Source organism: Aethina tumida, chromosome 3, assembly GCF_024364675.1.
Source record: "Aethina tumida isolate Nest 87 chromosome 3, icAetTumi1.1, whole genome shotgun sequence".
NCBI classification, from domain to species: Eukaryota; Metazoa; Arthropoda; class Insecta; order Coleoptera; family Nitidulidae; genus Aethina; species Aethina tumida.
In genome coordinates, this window is record NC_065437.1 from 8,952,960 (window position 1) to 8,967,813 (window position 14,854).

Genomic DNA, 14,854 nt, shown 5'->3' on the forward strand with positions numbered 1-14,854 from the left:
AACGCGTTGTTTACATTTTTCCGGTGAGTTAAATCGATGCTGAAAATAAAGCGATTAGTTATTTTTAGAAGTGCGCGTCGCTCCCACGCATTCTTCTACTAAATATATGTGTCCGTCCTCCTCTAATTTACTTTCCACTTGATTTCACGCATCGACACGACTCGAACGGTATAATAACGGTTCCGAAAATCGCTTCCTTTAATTGGACCGACTTATGATTGGCGCAATTAAACCATTACTCGGCGTCGCCGCTTCGAATGTACAGTTACCGATTTACTGTTAAAACCGACAACGCCACAACAGCTCTTTGACTGCGAAACGAGTTCACGAATTGTTTGTTCACTTTTCGATATTCTCGCGTTGCGTCGCGTTTGTTTGAGACATGTGCATGTGTATGTGTTTGGGGAGTGCAGCTGTCGCTTCGTCGGTCGCCCACACGACGCTGAAAAAAACCAGTCTTTCTCTCCGATTCGAAAGAAATCAACAATTATCGCGTTCCATTTTGCAACGGTTTCAGTGTGCGTCAATCGCACCGCCCCGAAAATAAACCGTGACTATTTATAACGCACTCATTTATTGCATCAAAGCGTCAATCGAATAAATCAACAACATTCCTTCACCATCAAAAAATCTGGACAAAATGGCTGAGGTGGAGGTCACCTTGATGAAATAGTATTAAAATCGCCGTTTAAATACCACTTCAGTTGACCTCGTTTGATTTATAACACGATTAACGAGTCGTAGCCGCATTTTATTTAAATTTCAAACCCTTACAGAAAAAAGCACAAAACACATAGAACAAAATAGTTGATCGTGGGCCAGAAAGTTAAAATTGGTCGAGGCGAACGGTTCAAGTGCTAAAATTAGCAGACAACACGTTTAACCCACATGCAGATGCGCCAACCGAAATCTAATCTTTTGCCTCTTTTAATCCTTCCTTCCACCTTCCTTCCTATTTTTATTTATACGTCTGGACAATCTTACGTTTTAATTGTAGTCACTTTGTACATGCCAACTTACTAATTAACTTGGGACATAAATTAACTCACCTGAAACAACAATAATATTGACATTAATTAAAATTTTATTCTATTACTAACTTATAAGGAACAAAAACCGTTTTTTTTTTTTTTTTAAATTTTAATGTAAACAAGAAAGAGCGAATATAAACAGTTGTAATGAAATATTTTAAAATCCTTTTAGTACCTTATCAAGATAATTTATAATTAATTCTTAATTCTTAATCTTATTTAAATTCTTTTTTTCTATTACAATTGGTTCATTGTTAATATTTTGTTATTAATAATTATTAGAACATAAGAAGAATTTTAATAAATTTAGAAATCTAAACTATCATTATTATTTTCAATAATTTATATGGTAAACAAATTAAATAAGTTTAAAATTTAATTTAATATGCTAAAAGCAGAAATAAAAAGTAATCAATAAAAATAAATAAATGAAATTTATAGTCTTTCTTTGTTGCCACCAAAATGTTAGATATCTCCTGTTACCATGGGGAGGCAAGTGAATAGGACCAAATGGAAACAGTCGAGTGTTTCAGGTGAGAAAAGCTGCACCCCGCACTTCACCAAAACGGTATAACAATTACATGGGAATTTCGGGCTCATTTTGGGTTAATTTCGGCCCAAAAGAAAAAAATTTGGGCTCGACAAATAACCGTTTTTTTTTATTTGTAATGTGCGGAGTATAGCTTTACCGTAAAATTAGACTCCGCTCTGAGTTTCAAGGGCTGGGGTTATCGAATCAAAAAATTTTACATGCAGGAATTTTGGGCTCTTTATGGGCTCACGAATGGCCAAAAGAAAAAAAAAAATGTAACTCAAAAAATAATGGGTGGTTTTTTAAATTTTAAATTTTCTATATAATTGCACTTTTCTCATTGACATTACACGGTTAATTCTGTTGATTCCGAAGTGTTCTTGGTATTGCAATTTCGGGCTTCTTATGGGTTAATTTCGGCCCAAAAGCAAAAATTTTGGGCTCAAAAAATAACAGTAAAATGGAAAGCTATAGCTTTATCGTAAAGGTAGATTCGACATAGAGCTTCTGAGATTGAGACTATGGAATCCGAAATTTTTATATTGCATGAATTTTGGGCACAAAATTTTAAGTTTAAGTATAGGCAGTTTAAACGATTAATTCTATCGATTTGAAAATGTCCTTAGTACCAAAATTTATGGGCAAAGAGCAAAAATTCTGATTTTCAAAAATAATCGATCTCTTTCATTTAATTTTTAAGTTAGTTTGTGTGTAAACTGTTCACTTACTAAAAATACATAGAATTACTTAATATTAAAAAAACAACTACTTGAAGCTTTGTTTTGTTTAGTATATAAGAATCCTAAAATTCACATACTGTGAACACGAACACGAACACACGAACTTGAAAATTAATCAAGAAGTCGATTATTTTTTCTGTTCAAAATTTTTATCTTTGAGCCAAATTTAGACCATAAAGAGCCCGAAATTTTAATACTAAAAACACTTTGAAATCGATAGAATTAACCGTTTAATGAGAAAACTACCTCTACATAGAAAATTTAAAATTAAAAAAATATATCTTTTATTTTTAAAACTACATTTTTTTGACCATTCATGAGCCCATAAAGAGCCCGAAATTTCTGCATATAAAATTTCTTGATTCGATAGTTTCAACCCTTGAAACTCAGGGCGGAGTCTAATTTTACGGTAAAGCTACACCCTGCGCATAAAAATAAAAAAAAAACGGTTAGAACAAACTTGATACTTTTTATGTATGTTATTACATATATATTATTAAAAGTAAACATATTAGTTTTCAACTAGATACATCCCAAAACATTTAATCAAAAAGTGTAAGGTGGTTTAATTAGATTAGACAAATTTTTCTGTAATATTTATAATAATTTTTCTGTGATTTTACTTTATAAATTTATAAAAAACCAACCAAGAGTTCTCAGCCTCAGCCTCAGCCTCTATCAGATTATTGTGTCAAAATTTCTAACTATCCTTCATGTTTCAATACATATTATAATGATGTTCACAGATTGTAGCTTTTCTCCTGTCTCAAAATCGAGTGTGTGTTTCTAGTTCTAATCAGAATATTATTATTCACTCAAATATTTTGTTGTAAAGTTTCAATTCCCTTCTACTAAGTAATCACTCTCACAATGCCATTGGTTTAGTTAATCACTATTATAGTCATTTAGTTAATCTACATTATGGTCTTCCTTTCTAAAGTATTTCAATAATAATAACAATGAGTTAAATTTTGTTATATTTGTATTTATTTTGTTGTAGTTGTATTTATTTTTGTGTATATAGTTCTTAAGAAAAATGTTCATTTTTGTCAAATATTAAATACAAGAAACTATAAAGCTGACATCTGTTGAATAAATTAAACACTACAAATCAATTTTTTATCTAATATTGTTTCCCATTTCTAGTGCAAGATTTGTACTTCTTGTATATACAGTTGGAACAGCGTCTGACCCGTCTTATTTAGAGAGAGACATCATGCATGACAGAAACAGTAAATGTCTCCCACTGCGAAGCAAATTTACAAAGTTTTACTGTCTCTGTCGTGCATAATGTCTCTCTCAAAATCCAGTCCGATCAAACACTTTTCAATCGGTATATTTCAATAGGTAATAATATTTGCTACTTTTTTCTTATTTAGTTTTATGACTTTGTTTTGATATTCCTAATCATAAACCTTTACAATATTCCAATTAATTTACGTTTATTTACAATACTTGAGAATAAAACTATTTGAACTAAAGAAAGTAGAAAATTAAATTTTCTGTTAATCAGTTTGATTACAACAGATTTATAAACCTTCATTTTATAAAATATTAAATTATTGTTGATAATGATCAATGATCAGGTATCGTTTTTTATTCTCTCCAATTGATTCTATAAATTATTTCAGATTATTGTTGGTAGTATTAGTTCAAAAACAATCTATCCATAATAATTAACAAATGAAATGAATGACAGATGTCAAACAAACAATCGCTTGGCAATTAATGAAAACGTTCATTCATTTAGTTAAATGCCAAAAATAGTTTCAAAACCAAAGTTTATTTGAATGTATTTTTACAATTTTAATACGAAATAAGAAAAGAAAAACAATCAATCATTAAAGGAGGAGGGGGAATCAAGTCAGAAAAAAAGAAACTGCTGAAAAAATAAGGTTAGTCTATTTTCTTTTAATTTTATTAACAAAAATGCAGGAATCTTAAATATTTTACTGAAAATTAGTTCCACCACAAATGAAGCTACGACCACCAACACCACCACCACCACCACCACCTTTGTAAAAATTGTTATTTTTTTCATAATTTCATGTGAAAGAAAGATAAGTCATTGACACTTTGACATTTAAAAAGTGATTTACATTGATAGGTCTTTCAATAAGTTGACATTTAAGCGTTTTCGAATATGTAAATTGTTTCCCGCATTCTTGTTACCTAATGGAAATTTATCGTTCGTGCGGTGCAACTTTTAATATCGATTTCTCACCCTCCAAAAACCGACCTTCAATCAAACAAATGTGGTACACTGACATTATAAATGCATCATTTGACATGCAAGTAAACGATTGATTTATTAATTTATAAAACATGTTTTTATTGATAAAGAGTTATTAATAGTTTCGTACAAATCGCATGATTCATTATCGTTATTCCGATGAATAATAATTTGTAATTATTATAATATTCAGTAAAATAATAAATTGCTTGTTGATGTTATTAAGAATGATTTTGGCACGTTTTGTTTACACAGTGATAAATAGAAAAGTCAATTATCACTCGTCCCACTTCGCTTCGCTCCGCCTCGTTTCGGTTCGGTTCCGAGAACGTTTTTATCGTTTATTATTCGAATCACAATGGGTTTATTTACACAATTACGACACATTATCGAAAACAGAAACAATCAATTGCCCTTGACCTCGATTATCGCTCTTTTTTATAAACTGTGAATTGTGTGGATTATGACGAATTCACTTGTTTGTTCACTTCCTCCTCTTCACTCTTCACTTTCTTATGGTAATCAATTAAAACTATTTTCTAATTGTTGATTAACTTATTTTACAATCAACATTCAGTTAAATGAGAACACGAACAAAGACATTGTTTTTATATTTTTACATTTGTATAATATGAAAGAGTAATTATAATACCTATGTTGAGCTCCTGATCGATAAAACTATAATTAATCCATGTTAACAAGTTTTTTAATCCGTCTAATGCGTTTTTAATGAGAGCCCGAACGACGCGTTGATTTTCCCGACCAAATTAAATTGTTTGTTCGAGTTGAAGGACGAACGCAACGCAACCAACGTACAAAGGGGAAATAAAAACAGACGGCGCATTTGAAAGTGCGTCAAAACAGATTCGGAGGCGGCGACGTTGTCATGGAAATGGGCCACGTGCCGTCGTTGTCCTGACAACCTCCGCATCTCTTCAACAGTTAACTAAACAAATTGACATAATTAATTTCAAACATATTTAAATAGATAGAAATTAAAAGTTTTTTCATCTCCCAATTTGAATGAACTGAAAAGTTGCACTTGTTGTTTTGAGGGATTAATTTTGAACGAGCCACGTGTGTGCACCTCGAGCCCAAATTTAAAAGAGAGAAGGCAAAATCACGTTGCCCTTGAGTCGACATTGAAAGTCGACCAGAGTTTCTGCTGGTTTTTTTTCTTCTTCTGTAGAACCCGTAATTGCCGATAACAAATGGTCCGCCATTGTACGTAGACATTTTTTTTATCACTGTCTCACGAAGCATCGTTCCAATGCCGTCAATTTAACAACGTGACTTTTCACTTTTCTATTTTATACTCTTCTACTCCTTTAGTGGCAACGTTTTGTAACGTTTATAGGTTACTGATTGTTTGTTTGTTTGTTTTTCCTTCCTCCATATCGATGACTAACTAACCACGCCACCGAATCATACATCTCATTTAACCATTTTTTCACTTGTGCCAACTCATTCGTTCCTTTCGGTATCCGTAATTTAATAACGAACCAAATAAATAAAGAAAGAAATATAAATAGCGGTTAACCGTTAGTAATTAAAGTAATGAGTAACCAACCAACCAACCAACCAGTCAATGCAATTTTTAATTAGCCACTTGTTAAAGCACTTTCTAAATCGACGCACACAATTCTGATATTCAAACGAAGATCCAAACTGGAGTTTCTATCAAAGGGAAAGCGATGCATCGTAACGCCACTCCACTCGCCCAATCAATTGATTAACAAAATCAAAATAACTTCCCCCGTCTCACAACCTCTTCAATAACTTTCTGTTGTCTCATTTTTAAACAATAAATATGTAACAACTTCCGGCAGATGTTAAAATTGCACACGAAAACACGAAAAGAGAAGGAACAGATGTTTTTCAGCTGTCACTGGCACTTACAGGTTGGCACAAGACAAGTGAAACGAGAAGAGTCATAAATTGAATAAAAGAAAGAGGAGAATGTGGGTGGTTGTTACAAAACTGTTTCTTCTGCCTAATTAATAAATAGCATTGTTTGATCGTTGAACCAGTTTCAATTATGCAAACCGGCAATTTTTCACGGTAATCCGCAGTGAAAGTTAATTCTCTTCCTTCGTGCACTCCCTGTTACGACTGAATAATGTCTAATTTTATTCAAAATATTACACGTGTTTAGCAAGAGCGTTTAAAGGAAATCATGTACCTACTCTATATATTTTAATTCATATGTTTGTGCTACGCGGTGTCATCCTAAAAATATTCCGAATAATAAACAAACAATTCTAGTTAATATCTGTTGAAAATCTATAATTAATAGATAGAAGATATGCCATGGATATATACAATAGATGGGTGTCATTATTAATCATATTCTTTTCTGAGTGGTTTACTACAATAAACAACAGTTATTGATCAATAAGGAAGAAACATTTACTTGAAGATTTAGGTCTAATCTCAAAAAATTATACATGACAGATTAGTTATTATTTTTCATTGTATACTAACTATTCGTCTTTCGAAGATTTCAATAGCTATTTTAATAAATAATATATATTTTTTAATAAACGTTAAAAACAAAAGAATTTCTGGAGATACATTTATGCATTTTATTTATACAACTTTCTTTGCAGTAACATCTTGCATATCATTTGTTGGAACCTAATATAAATATCTTCCAAGAGCAAGTGATATTTTAGTGTTTTTTTATTAATATTATCTCATACCAAAGTATATTACAAATTACAAAGTATTGTAGTTAGTTATAAATTTTTTGAATATAGATTTTTTATGAATGTATGCTAATTAGTTAATTATTTCAACCACATAGGTATGAAAAATTTATGAACAAACTATTATATATTAGGATAATATCAAATCGGTGTAAAATTTAGTTTTTCTCCGAGTATTTATAATAACCAACCTCGATAAAATAAAACGTAAAATAAATTATTAAAATATATATTATTTCCACTTTGAATAATTACTTCTATAATTTTTCTAACTAAAAATATTACATTAAATTTTGTTAGAATATCTTCAGGGTAAAGAATTTACTTACTTATTTGGTAACAGATGAAATCTAGATACATATTTTATGTTTCACTATTTAAATAAATTAAGGTTTTCATATCATCATAATGTCTAATACTTCTTTTTAAAAATTGAATAATTTTAACAATTAAATATAATTTTAATTAATATCCATATATATTTTTGTACATTTCCCCATTTCACAATTTAAATAAGATCTTCGAAGCATGTTATCAAAATATTATAGAAGTATAATTTTAAATTGTGTATATATACTTCCTGTGATGTCTTTGTCACATTTTATAATACTAATGTAATATTGCTGAGAGCATAATATGCATGTTGAGACTGTTTATAATATTCGGTGCGCCACCCTGAATATTTATAATTGGCGGTTGATGTAGGGTGATTTTCAAATGAAATTCCCTTAGCTCGTCCCAGCTGCATCTCCTTCCACGAGCATGCGCATAAGCAACCGCCGCTCACATGTCACATCATCTCGGGTGCTCTCGGACATTTCCGTTTCGAACATTCGACACGTCCCCGTATTTATGTGGCTAATTAGTCGTTGGTATTCGTGAAATGTCGTTCAATTTCAATACCGCAACCTTTCAACATGAATATTAATTTAATTTTATGTGCGACAACGACGCGTCATTTAAAACATTCGACTGATAAAAACACGTTCGTTAACCCAAATACGAATAATCATCTCATTTACATCCACTAACAACTTGATCATTAAATCATCAATCATTAAATATTACGATTACTAAATTAATTTATGAATAATTCACCACGAGTCATGAGTTAGAACCCCCTTTTCTCCTTTCTCCTTTCCCTTTTTTGCTTTATATTTTTGAAATGATTCATCATAACCAAAATTAAGAGTTATCTAATTTGACTTGTGTACGTGCAGGTGTCTACATTAAAAACAAACATGTAAAGTTTATTGACACAATTATCAACGATAATCTATTATCTATTTATTGTAGTGCTACAATGTAGTATTCCTATTTTTATCTGTTTTACTCGTAAAATTAAATAAATAGTTACATAATCGATTCGTGCAACCTTCGAGTGCGGTTTTTGTGAAAGTCCATCATCAAGGTTACCAATATAAATAATTGCTGCCAGGACAGAACCAGAACGAGAACGATACCTTTTTATCATTCATTCTTTCTTTCTTTCTTTCTTTCTTGTTTGGCGAAAAAAATTGGAGCTGGGTGCGGCCATCAAGATTACAAGAAATTGTTGGAACACACAGTTATTGTTTAACGAGGACCTTGCTCTCGAAAAAGTTAGCATCTTATTAAAAATGCACCGCACAACTCAACGACATTGACACTCTTTCCCCCTTTCATAAAGAATTTTATTCTATTTGTTTCGGATGTTTGTGTAGACGCATTAAGCGGTAAATTAGATTTTGCGACCGTCCCGTCTCGTCCCACACATCGATCTGTTCCCTCTCCGTCCGCCCTTTTTGCTTCAGCCACCGCCGCCGTTGGGGCGTCTGTTGCCTCGGTAACCGTCTCATTCACGTGATTACCGCCCACGCAAACTCTCCTCTTTAAATTATTCCATTTTACTCGTTTTGAACAAACAATTGTTTGTCCGTCTTTTAATGTTGACACACGGAACGACCTTGAATGCAACCCTCACCCCTTCAGTGGTGGTTTAACACAACTAACGAAGAAAGAAAGAATGTCCACGTGACCAGCTCAATTGCCCGTGTCCCACTTCGGCTTTCTAATTGAATTGAACGCCAAACGAGTGTCTTCAATTGCACCAACTCACTCAACAATTCAAATCAAGTCATTAATAATCTAATAATCTCGAATACTTATATAAATCTAGAGATTGAAACAAGATAAAAAAGGAATAACATGCAACGTAATAGTTTTGGTGCATCGAAAGTTGGAAGGGGAGAGAAGGAGGAGGAGGAGAAGGAGGAACACGGTTGAAAAGAGAAAAGTTCCCGACACGAACCGAATTCCAAACTCTCCGGATAGTTTGTGCAACTTTCTATCGTAATTATAGCTGGGAAAACATTTCCCCACGGATCGATTTAGTCGCACCCTCCCCCTCTTCACCCTCTAGCCTTTGCCATTTCAAACTTTAACGTGCTGAGAGAGAGAAGGAGAGGATTTATTTACGTGGCTCAAGACTGAATCTGTTGCAGCCGTGTCCACGTAAATTGATGAAAAACGGAATAGGACAAAACGAAATCGAGTCTCCAAGTTGGGTCGGACAAGGTTCTCCACTTAGCTCACTTGATCAATTATTATATCACGGTGACATTTTAAATTCTAAATGACAGTCAAAAACAATTATATTAGAACCGCTGGTCATCATGTGACCCACTGGAAAAGAGAACAATCACAGAACTAAATGTAACCGATTAGATAAACTGGGGGTCTACCACGAATCCGAGTGAGATAATATTTATGATATAAATTAATTCCGTTGTTTATTAGGTATTAATAAAACAGATGATTTTATTGAGGACTGAAGAATTGTCAGACCCTAACAAAGAAAATTTAATTTATACAGTACACTGTACCATATAATTAAATGAGGTACAGTTTATTAAGTTGAGTATTTATAAATCCTTAGCTTAATACCAAAGATACACCTGTGTAAGGTAAATTTAATTCATGCTTCACTTATTAATATATAATTTGACTTTTTGTTTTTATGCTTCATTAGTTACCAACCACATATCACATGTAATTAATTTATAAAAATCTCCCAACAAAACATTAGTAATTGCTTCAAGAAGAACCAACTTGAGATAAGAAAATGTGGAAGAGTTAAACAAAAACAACAAATGTTGTTCTGAAAAATATAATTTCCCAGAATGTAGTCATTATCCTTCCAAAAACTGATGTACATATTTGTATAAATTGGAAAGGATATCAATCCACTGATGTTCAATCAGTAATTATGATTATTTATTAAAGACATCATTAATTATAGACAAAATTGCAGATATGTGGAACAACTCTAGATATTTTAAATGTCACCCTGGATTATATTCTAATCTCTCTTTCTTCACATTCCACACAAGAACATCTTCCATTAAACTCCATTCATCGAGAGTTCGTTTTTTACTTTAATATGTGTTATGTACGTTTCAAACTTGCGCACCTACTAAATAAATTGATAGTAAGTTAACTTACTAATCATTTTTTTGGAACTAGTATGATTTTTGTTTGGATGTCAAATTTTAAATTGAGTAAAACACTGCATTATAGCAGCCTAAAATTAACTTTGAAACCTCGAAATTGGACTCGACGATGTGATTTTTTTTATTTTCTAACATGTGTTTGCGTATGTCCATTTATTTTATAGTATAATATTTATCTTTCATTTATTTCGGCATTTATTAATTTGCATTGTGTTTGATATGTGTGATTTCTTGGAGAAAAATTTATTTTAAATTTGAAAAAAATGCTGATTTTTGCGGTTTCATGTAATAAATAATAATTAAAATATTTTCAAAAAAAAAAAAATAATAAATAAATAAATAAAATCCTAACCTAACCTCTATCCTATCTTATTTTGCTTGTCTTGCTAGTAATGCATCTGCGAGAACTATCAACGTAATTTTAGGCCGTTATATTGCAATTTTACCTAAATTTGTAAATATAAATTAACCTAAAAAATTAATTCCCATAAACGTTATCAAATATAAACACGAAATGCGCTGTTGCCACACTGATTCCATAAGTGAATTAATTTAATATAATCAGCACTTATTTTACATTCAAACTTTTAATCATTTCTTTTCTTTTCCCTTTTTTCTTTTAATTCTCTTTAATTTCTTTTCAAATAAAATAATAAAACAATTAATTCAATTACGAAAAAACAATTGATTCTCAGAATAAATGAATATTTAATACATAATAGTGCAGAATCACAAATCGTTCCTAATTCAACGACTAATTTACATAATATTTATGAGGTTGAGAATTTGCGTGGGATTCCAAACGATTAACCAACTATATACATATTTTGATTACTCGTTAAATAATATATATATATAATTATTTATGTTCGTTTCTCCCAAAATTGTATTTAAATTATATTAAAGTAATTGAATATTTGATACAATCCAAAACCGTTTGTTCCTACTGAATGAAGCGTCTGCAAATTTGTTTCTTTTACTGTTTCTGTCATGTATGTTGTCTCTCTCTCAAAATTCAGTAGGATCAAAGGAATGTAATAATTGAACGAATTGTAGTTTCAAGGACAATCAAACATTTATTTGCCATCTTTCAATGGAATTAAGTAGAAAAATTAAAAGAGATCAGTGCATTAACAATAATTGAGCACATTCCACAGGTATTACGTATGTAGATAGATAAACAAACAATGCCCGAGGAGGAATGAATTAGTTCACAAACGAACCAAGAACCACGAACCGGTTCACGTTGACTTTTTTCGCTCCGCTTTATTTATGTAATAATGTTGTACAAGGCTACAAACGTTGTTAGAAACTGGTTTTTCAATTGTCTGATGAGATTTTAATTCGCCCAAATAGTATTTTCGAAGAGATTTTGCATTCGGATAAGAAGGAGAAGGTGAAGAACAAGAAGAAGCAGTTTGTACCGTTACGTGTTTTACTCGCTTGATTTATGTTGTTGTGGCGGTCATTTCAAAGTCGAATGTTCAACTCGATGCTTTCCCCTTTTGCATTTTACATGTTACATTCCTTTTACCTACCTAGAACAACTCGCACAGAATAGACACAATAGAAATGGACTTAGTTTTACCTTTTTCTCTGATTGTTCGAGGATTATCCTCTTCTAGGTGGTGGTGAGGTTTCCTGCCGGATTTCCTGGCGTTGGCGCCTTGGGACGCACCGGCGTCCAAAACTCCGTTCTGATGATGATGATGATGATGATGATGATGATGGTAGTTGTGGGCAGTAGTCGCACCTCTCAACGCACGACTCTAAAACGAAATTGAACGAAACAACATTTAAAAAGATAGTGCTGATAGTAGTGATGTTTCTAAAAATAAAAGCAACCAAAACAGTCAAGTGGAAAGGTCAACACTCATAAATTATGCATTCAATCCAATTATGTTATTTTTGACTCGACGGCTAGTTCAAATCCAACACTGTAATTTATTGCTTAATACATTATGCAGAACTGGTCGACGATAATTACTTGCAGTATTTTACCAATGATACTGTGGGATTCATTAATTATTCAATTAATCTGATTGGTATGTTTTCATTCTCTCACGCACACAAAAGACTGTTTGATTGACCTTTCATTTCCGCCACCTCTTAAAATTTTATTCCTGCAACGCACGCACAAATTCCTGAGATTCGAACGAGTGAATTAATAATTGAATTGGCCTTGTGAGAGAGAGTCGCAGCAGGAATTGCTGCAATAAAATGGCGCACGAATGCCACAGTTCTACGTTGCACTTTATCGAATCGAATTCAATCGAAATCCATCAGCATCTGAAGTGACCTTCAACATTTGACGATGCTCTTTGTCGTTTACATTGTGCAGGACGACTCCGCACTTTTGATGACGTCGACGTCATCGTCGTCGTCGTCGTTGTTGTTATTAAGAACACCACAGAGCAAAGAGAGAAAAGTTAGAGGACTTACAGAAAGACAGGCAGGCAGGCAGGAAGAGTCGCTTTCAAATCAAGATCCAACAGAAATATCCAACGAACCAAACAAATAAAAACAAAATGGGGCAAAACAAGTAACTGAATCACACACACACACGGCACAACAACAAAACGGAGTGGGTCGCGCCACTTGCAAAATGTATATCCGTACAAATCGCCGAGAAAACAGCGTCAGTTGGACGCGTTCGCGAACCGCGTTTGCGAAATGAAAAGATGGCGGCGGCGGCGACGGGATCCGGTTCGTGCGAAAACGGTCGTCGTCGCGCGTCGCTCGCTCGCTGACCGGCCACGACGACACACGCGAGCTAGAACAGGGGCGGCCGCCTCGAAGCGCACGCGTCGACCTATTTCGCATTTTTTTCCTTTATCGTTATCACTTCGATCACTTTTTTTCGTAGAAGCAAAAAATCGTATGAATAATACGGTGTGTAACGGTTGTTGGAATCAACAAACCGACTTTCTCAGGTCTAAGACGACTGTCGTGGATTCGCATGCAGTTTAAAAACTGCAAAGTGTATTAAATAAGATTTGCGGTCGACATTATTTGACGACCTTGCATTATTGGGATAAAATATGAATATATCACATTTTTGTTTTAATATAATTATATGATATTAATAATAAAACCACAATTCACAATAATAATAATAATAATAATTAATAATAATAATTGATAATAATTGATCATAATAATTGATATTAATTAATAATAATTGATCATAATTAATATTAATTGATAATAATTGATAATAAAATAATAAATAATTATAATAATGACAAATTATTCGAATTATTTACGTTAGTTATTTAAGTGAACTGATTTGAAATATTAATATTCAAAACATATTTTGATTGAAAACATATTGTGTTTAATTTAAGTATTGAACAAAAATTTTTTATTATATTATATTTTTTAAAAACCACTGCTTTACTATTTGCGCTCTGTGTTTTGGATATTTGCTCTTCCACTTTAAAGGCATCTCTCATACAAATATAACTTCATTTGTTAAGTGGGTTTGTTTTCAATATTATAAGATATTAATTAACTTCTTTAAAAACACCCTTCTGATTCGACTACAAATATTTTAATTCTCCAATATCAATTAATATCAGTTGAATATTTTCTTAACTTAATATTAATAAGAAGGTCCTCTCCATCTTAGTTTTTTGTTATTCCTTCAGTCCCATATCGTACAGAAAATTTCTATTTACATTTATGGTAGGCAATTAAACGTTCTTCAAAAAAAGCTATCTTAAATTTTTTTCCTAGTTCTTATCGCTTAGAAGATACCGAATGTCAAAGTTTGCACAATTAACAAAAATTTCTTTTTTAATTCTAAATTTCATGATTCCTAGATAAGTGAATATTATAAAATCAACAATATATGTTTTTGTAGGAAATTAAACGCTTAACTAAAAAGGTCTCCTGTGGTTAATCGATTGCTCTAACCATTTAGAAGATATTCGCATTCGAATCCCAATGTAATAAATATTTTAAATTTATTCATTTAAGTCATGAATTCTGAAAATATTCTTAAAAATTTAAGTTATATTTTATCTTTTTTCTAGAAATATATTTCTTTCTAATCAATTTTTAGCATCGTGATTTTTCAACATATTTATTTAAAAATAAAAAATATTTTTTCTGAAA

The 14,854-nt window shown here is 31.9% G+C and overlaps 2 protein-coding genes across 4 annotated transcripts in view; one reads left to right on the forward strand and one right to left on the reverse strand.

Annotated features, from left to right (window-relative positions):
• LOC109608524 (uncharacterized) overlaps nt 1-14,854 on the reverse strand; it is a 60,230-nt gene that overhangs the window by 25,101 nt on the left and 20,275 nt on the right. For both annotated transcript variants that reach the window (XM_020024965.2, XM_049965074.1), the window contains exon 6: nt 12,324-12,504. In XM_020024965.2, the coding sequence (XP_019880524.2) occupies nt 12,324-12,504 (181 nt within the window). The remainder of the gene's footprint in view (nt 1-12,323; nt 12,505-14,854) is intronic.
• LOC109608581 (uncharacterized) overlaps nt 4,142-14,854 on the forward strand; it is a 34,915-nt gene continuing 24,202 nt past the window's right edge. Inside the window, exon 1 of one of the 2 annotated variants that reach the window (XM_020025028.2) lies at nt 4,142-4,198. The gene's annotated coding sequence lies outside the window, so the exon portion shown is untranslated. The remainder of the gene's footprint in view (nt 4,199-14,854) is intronic. The other variant, XM_049965075.1, reaches the window with a different exon arrangement.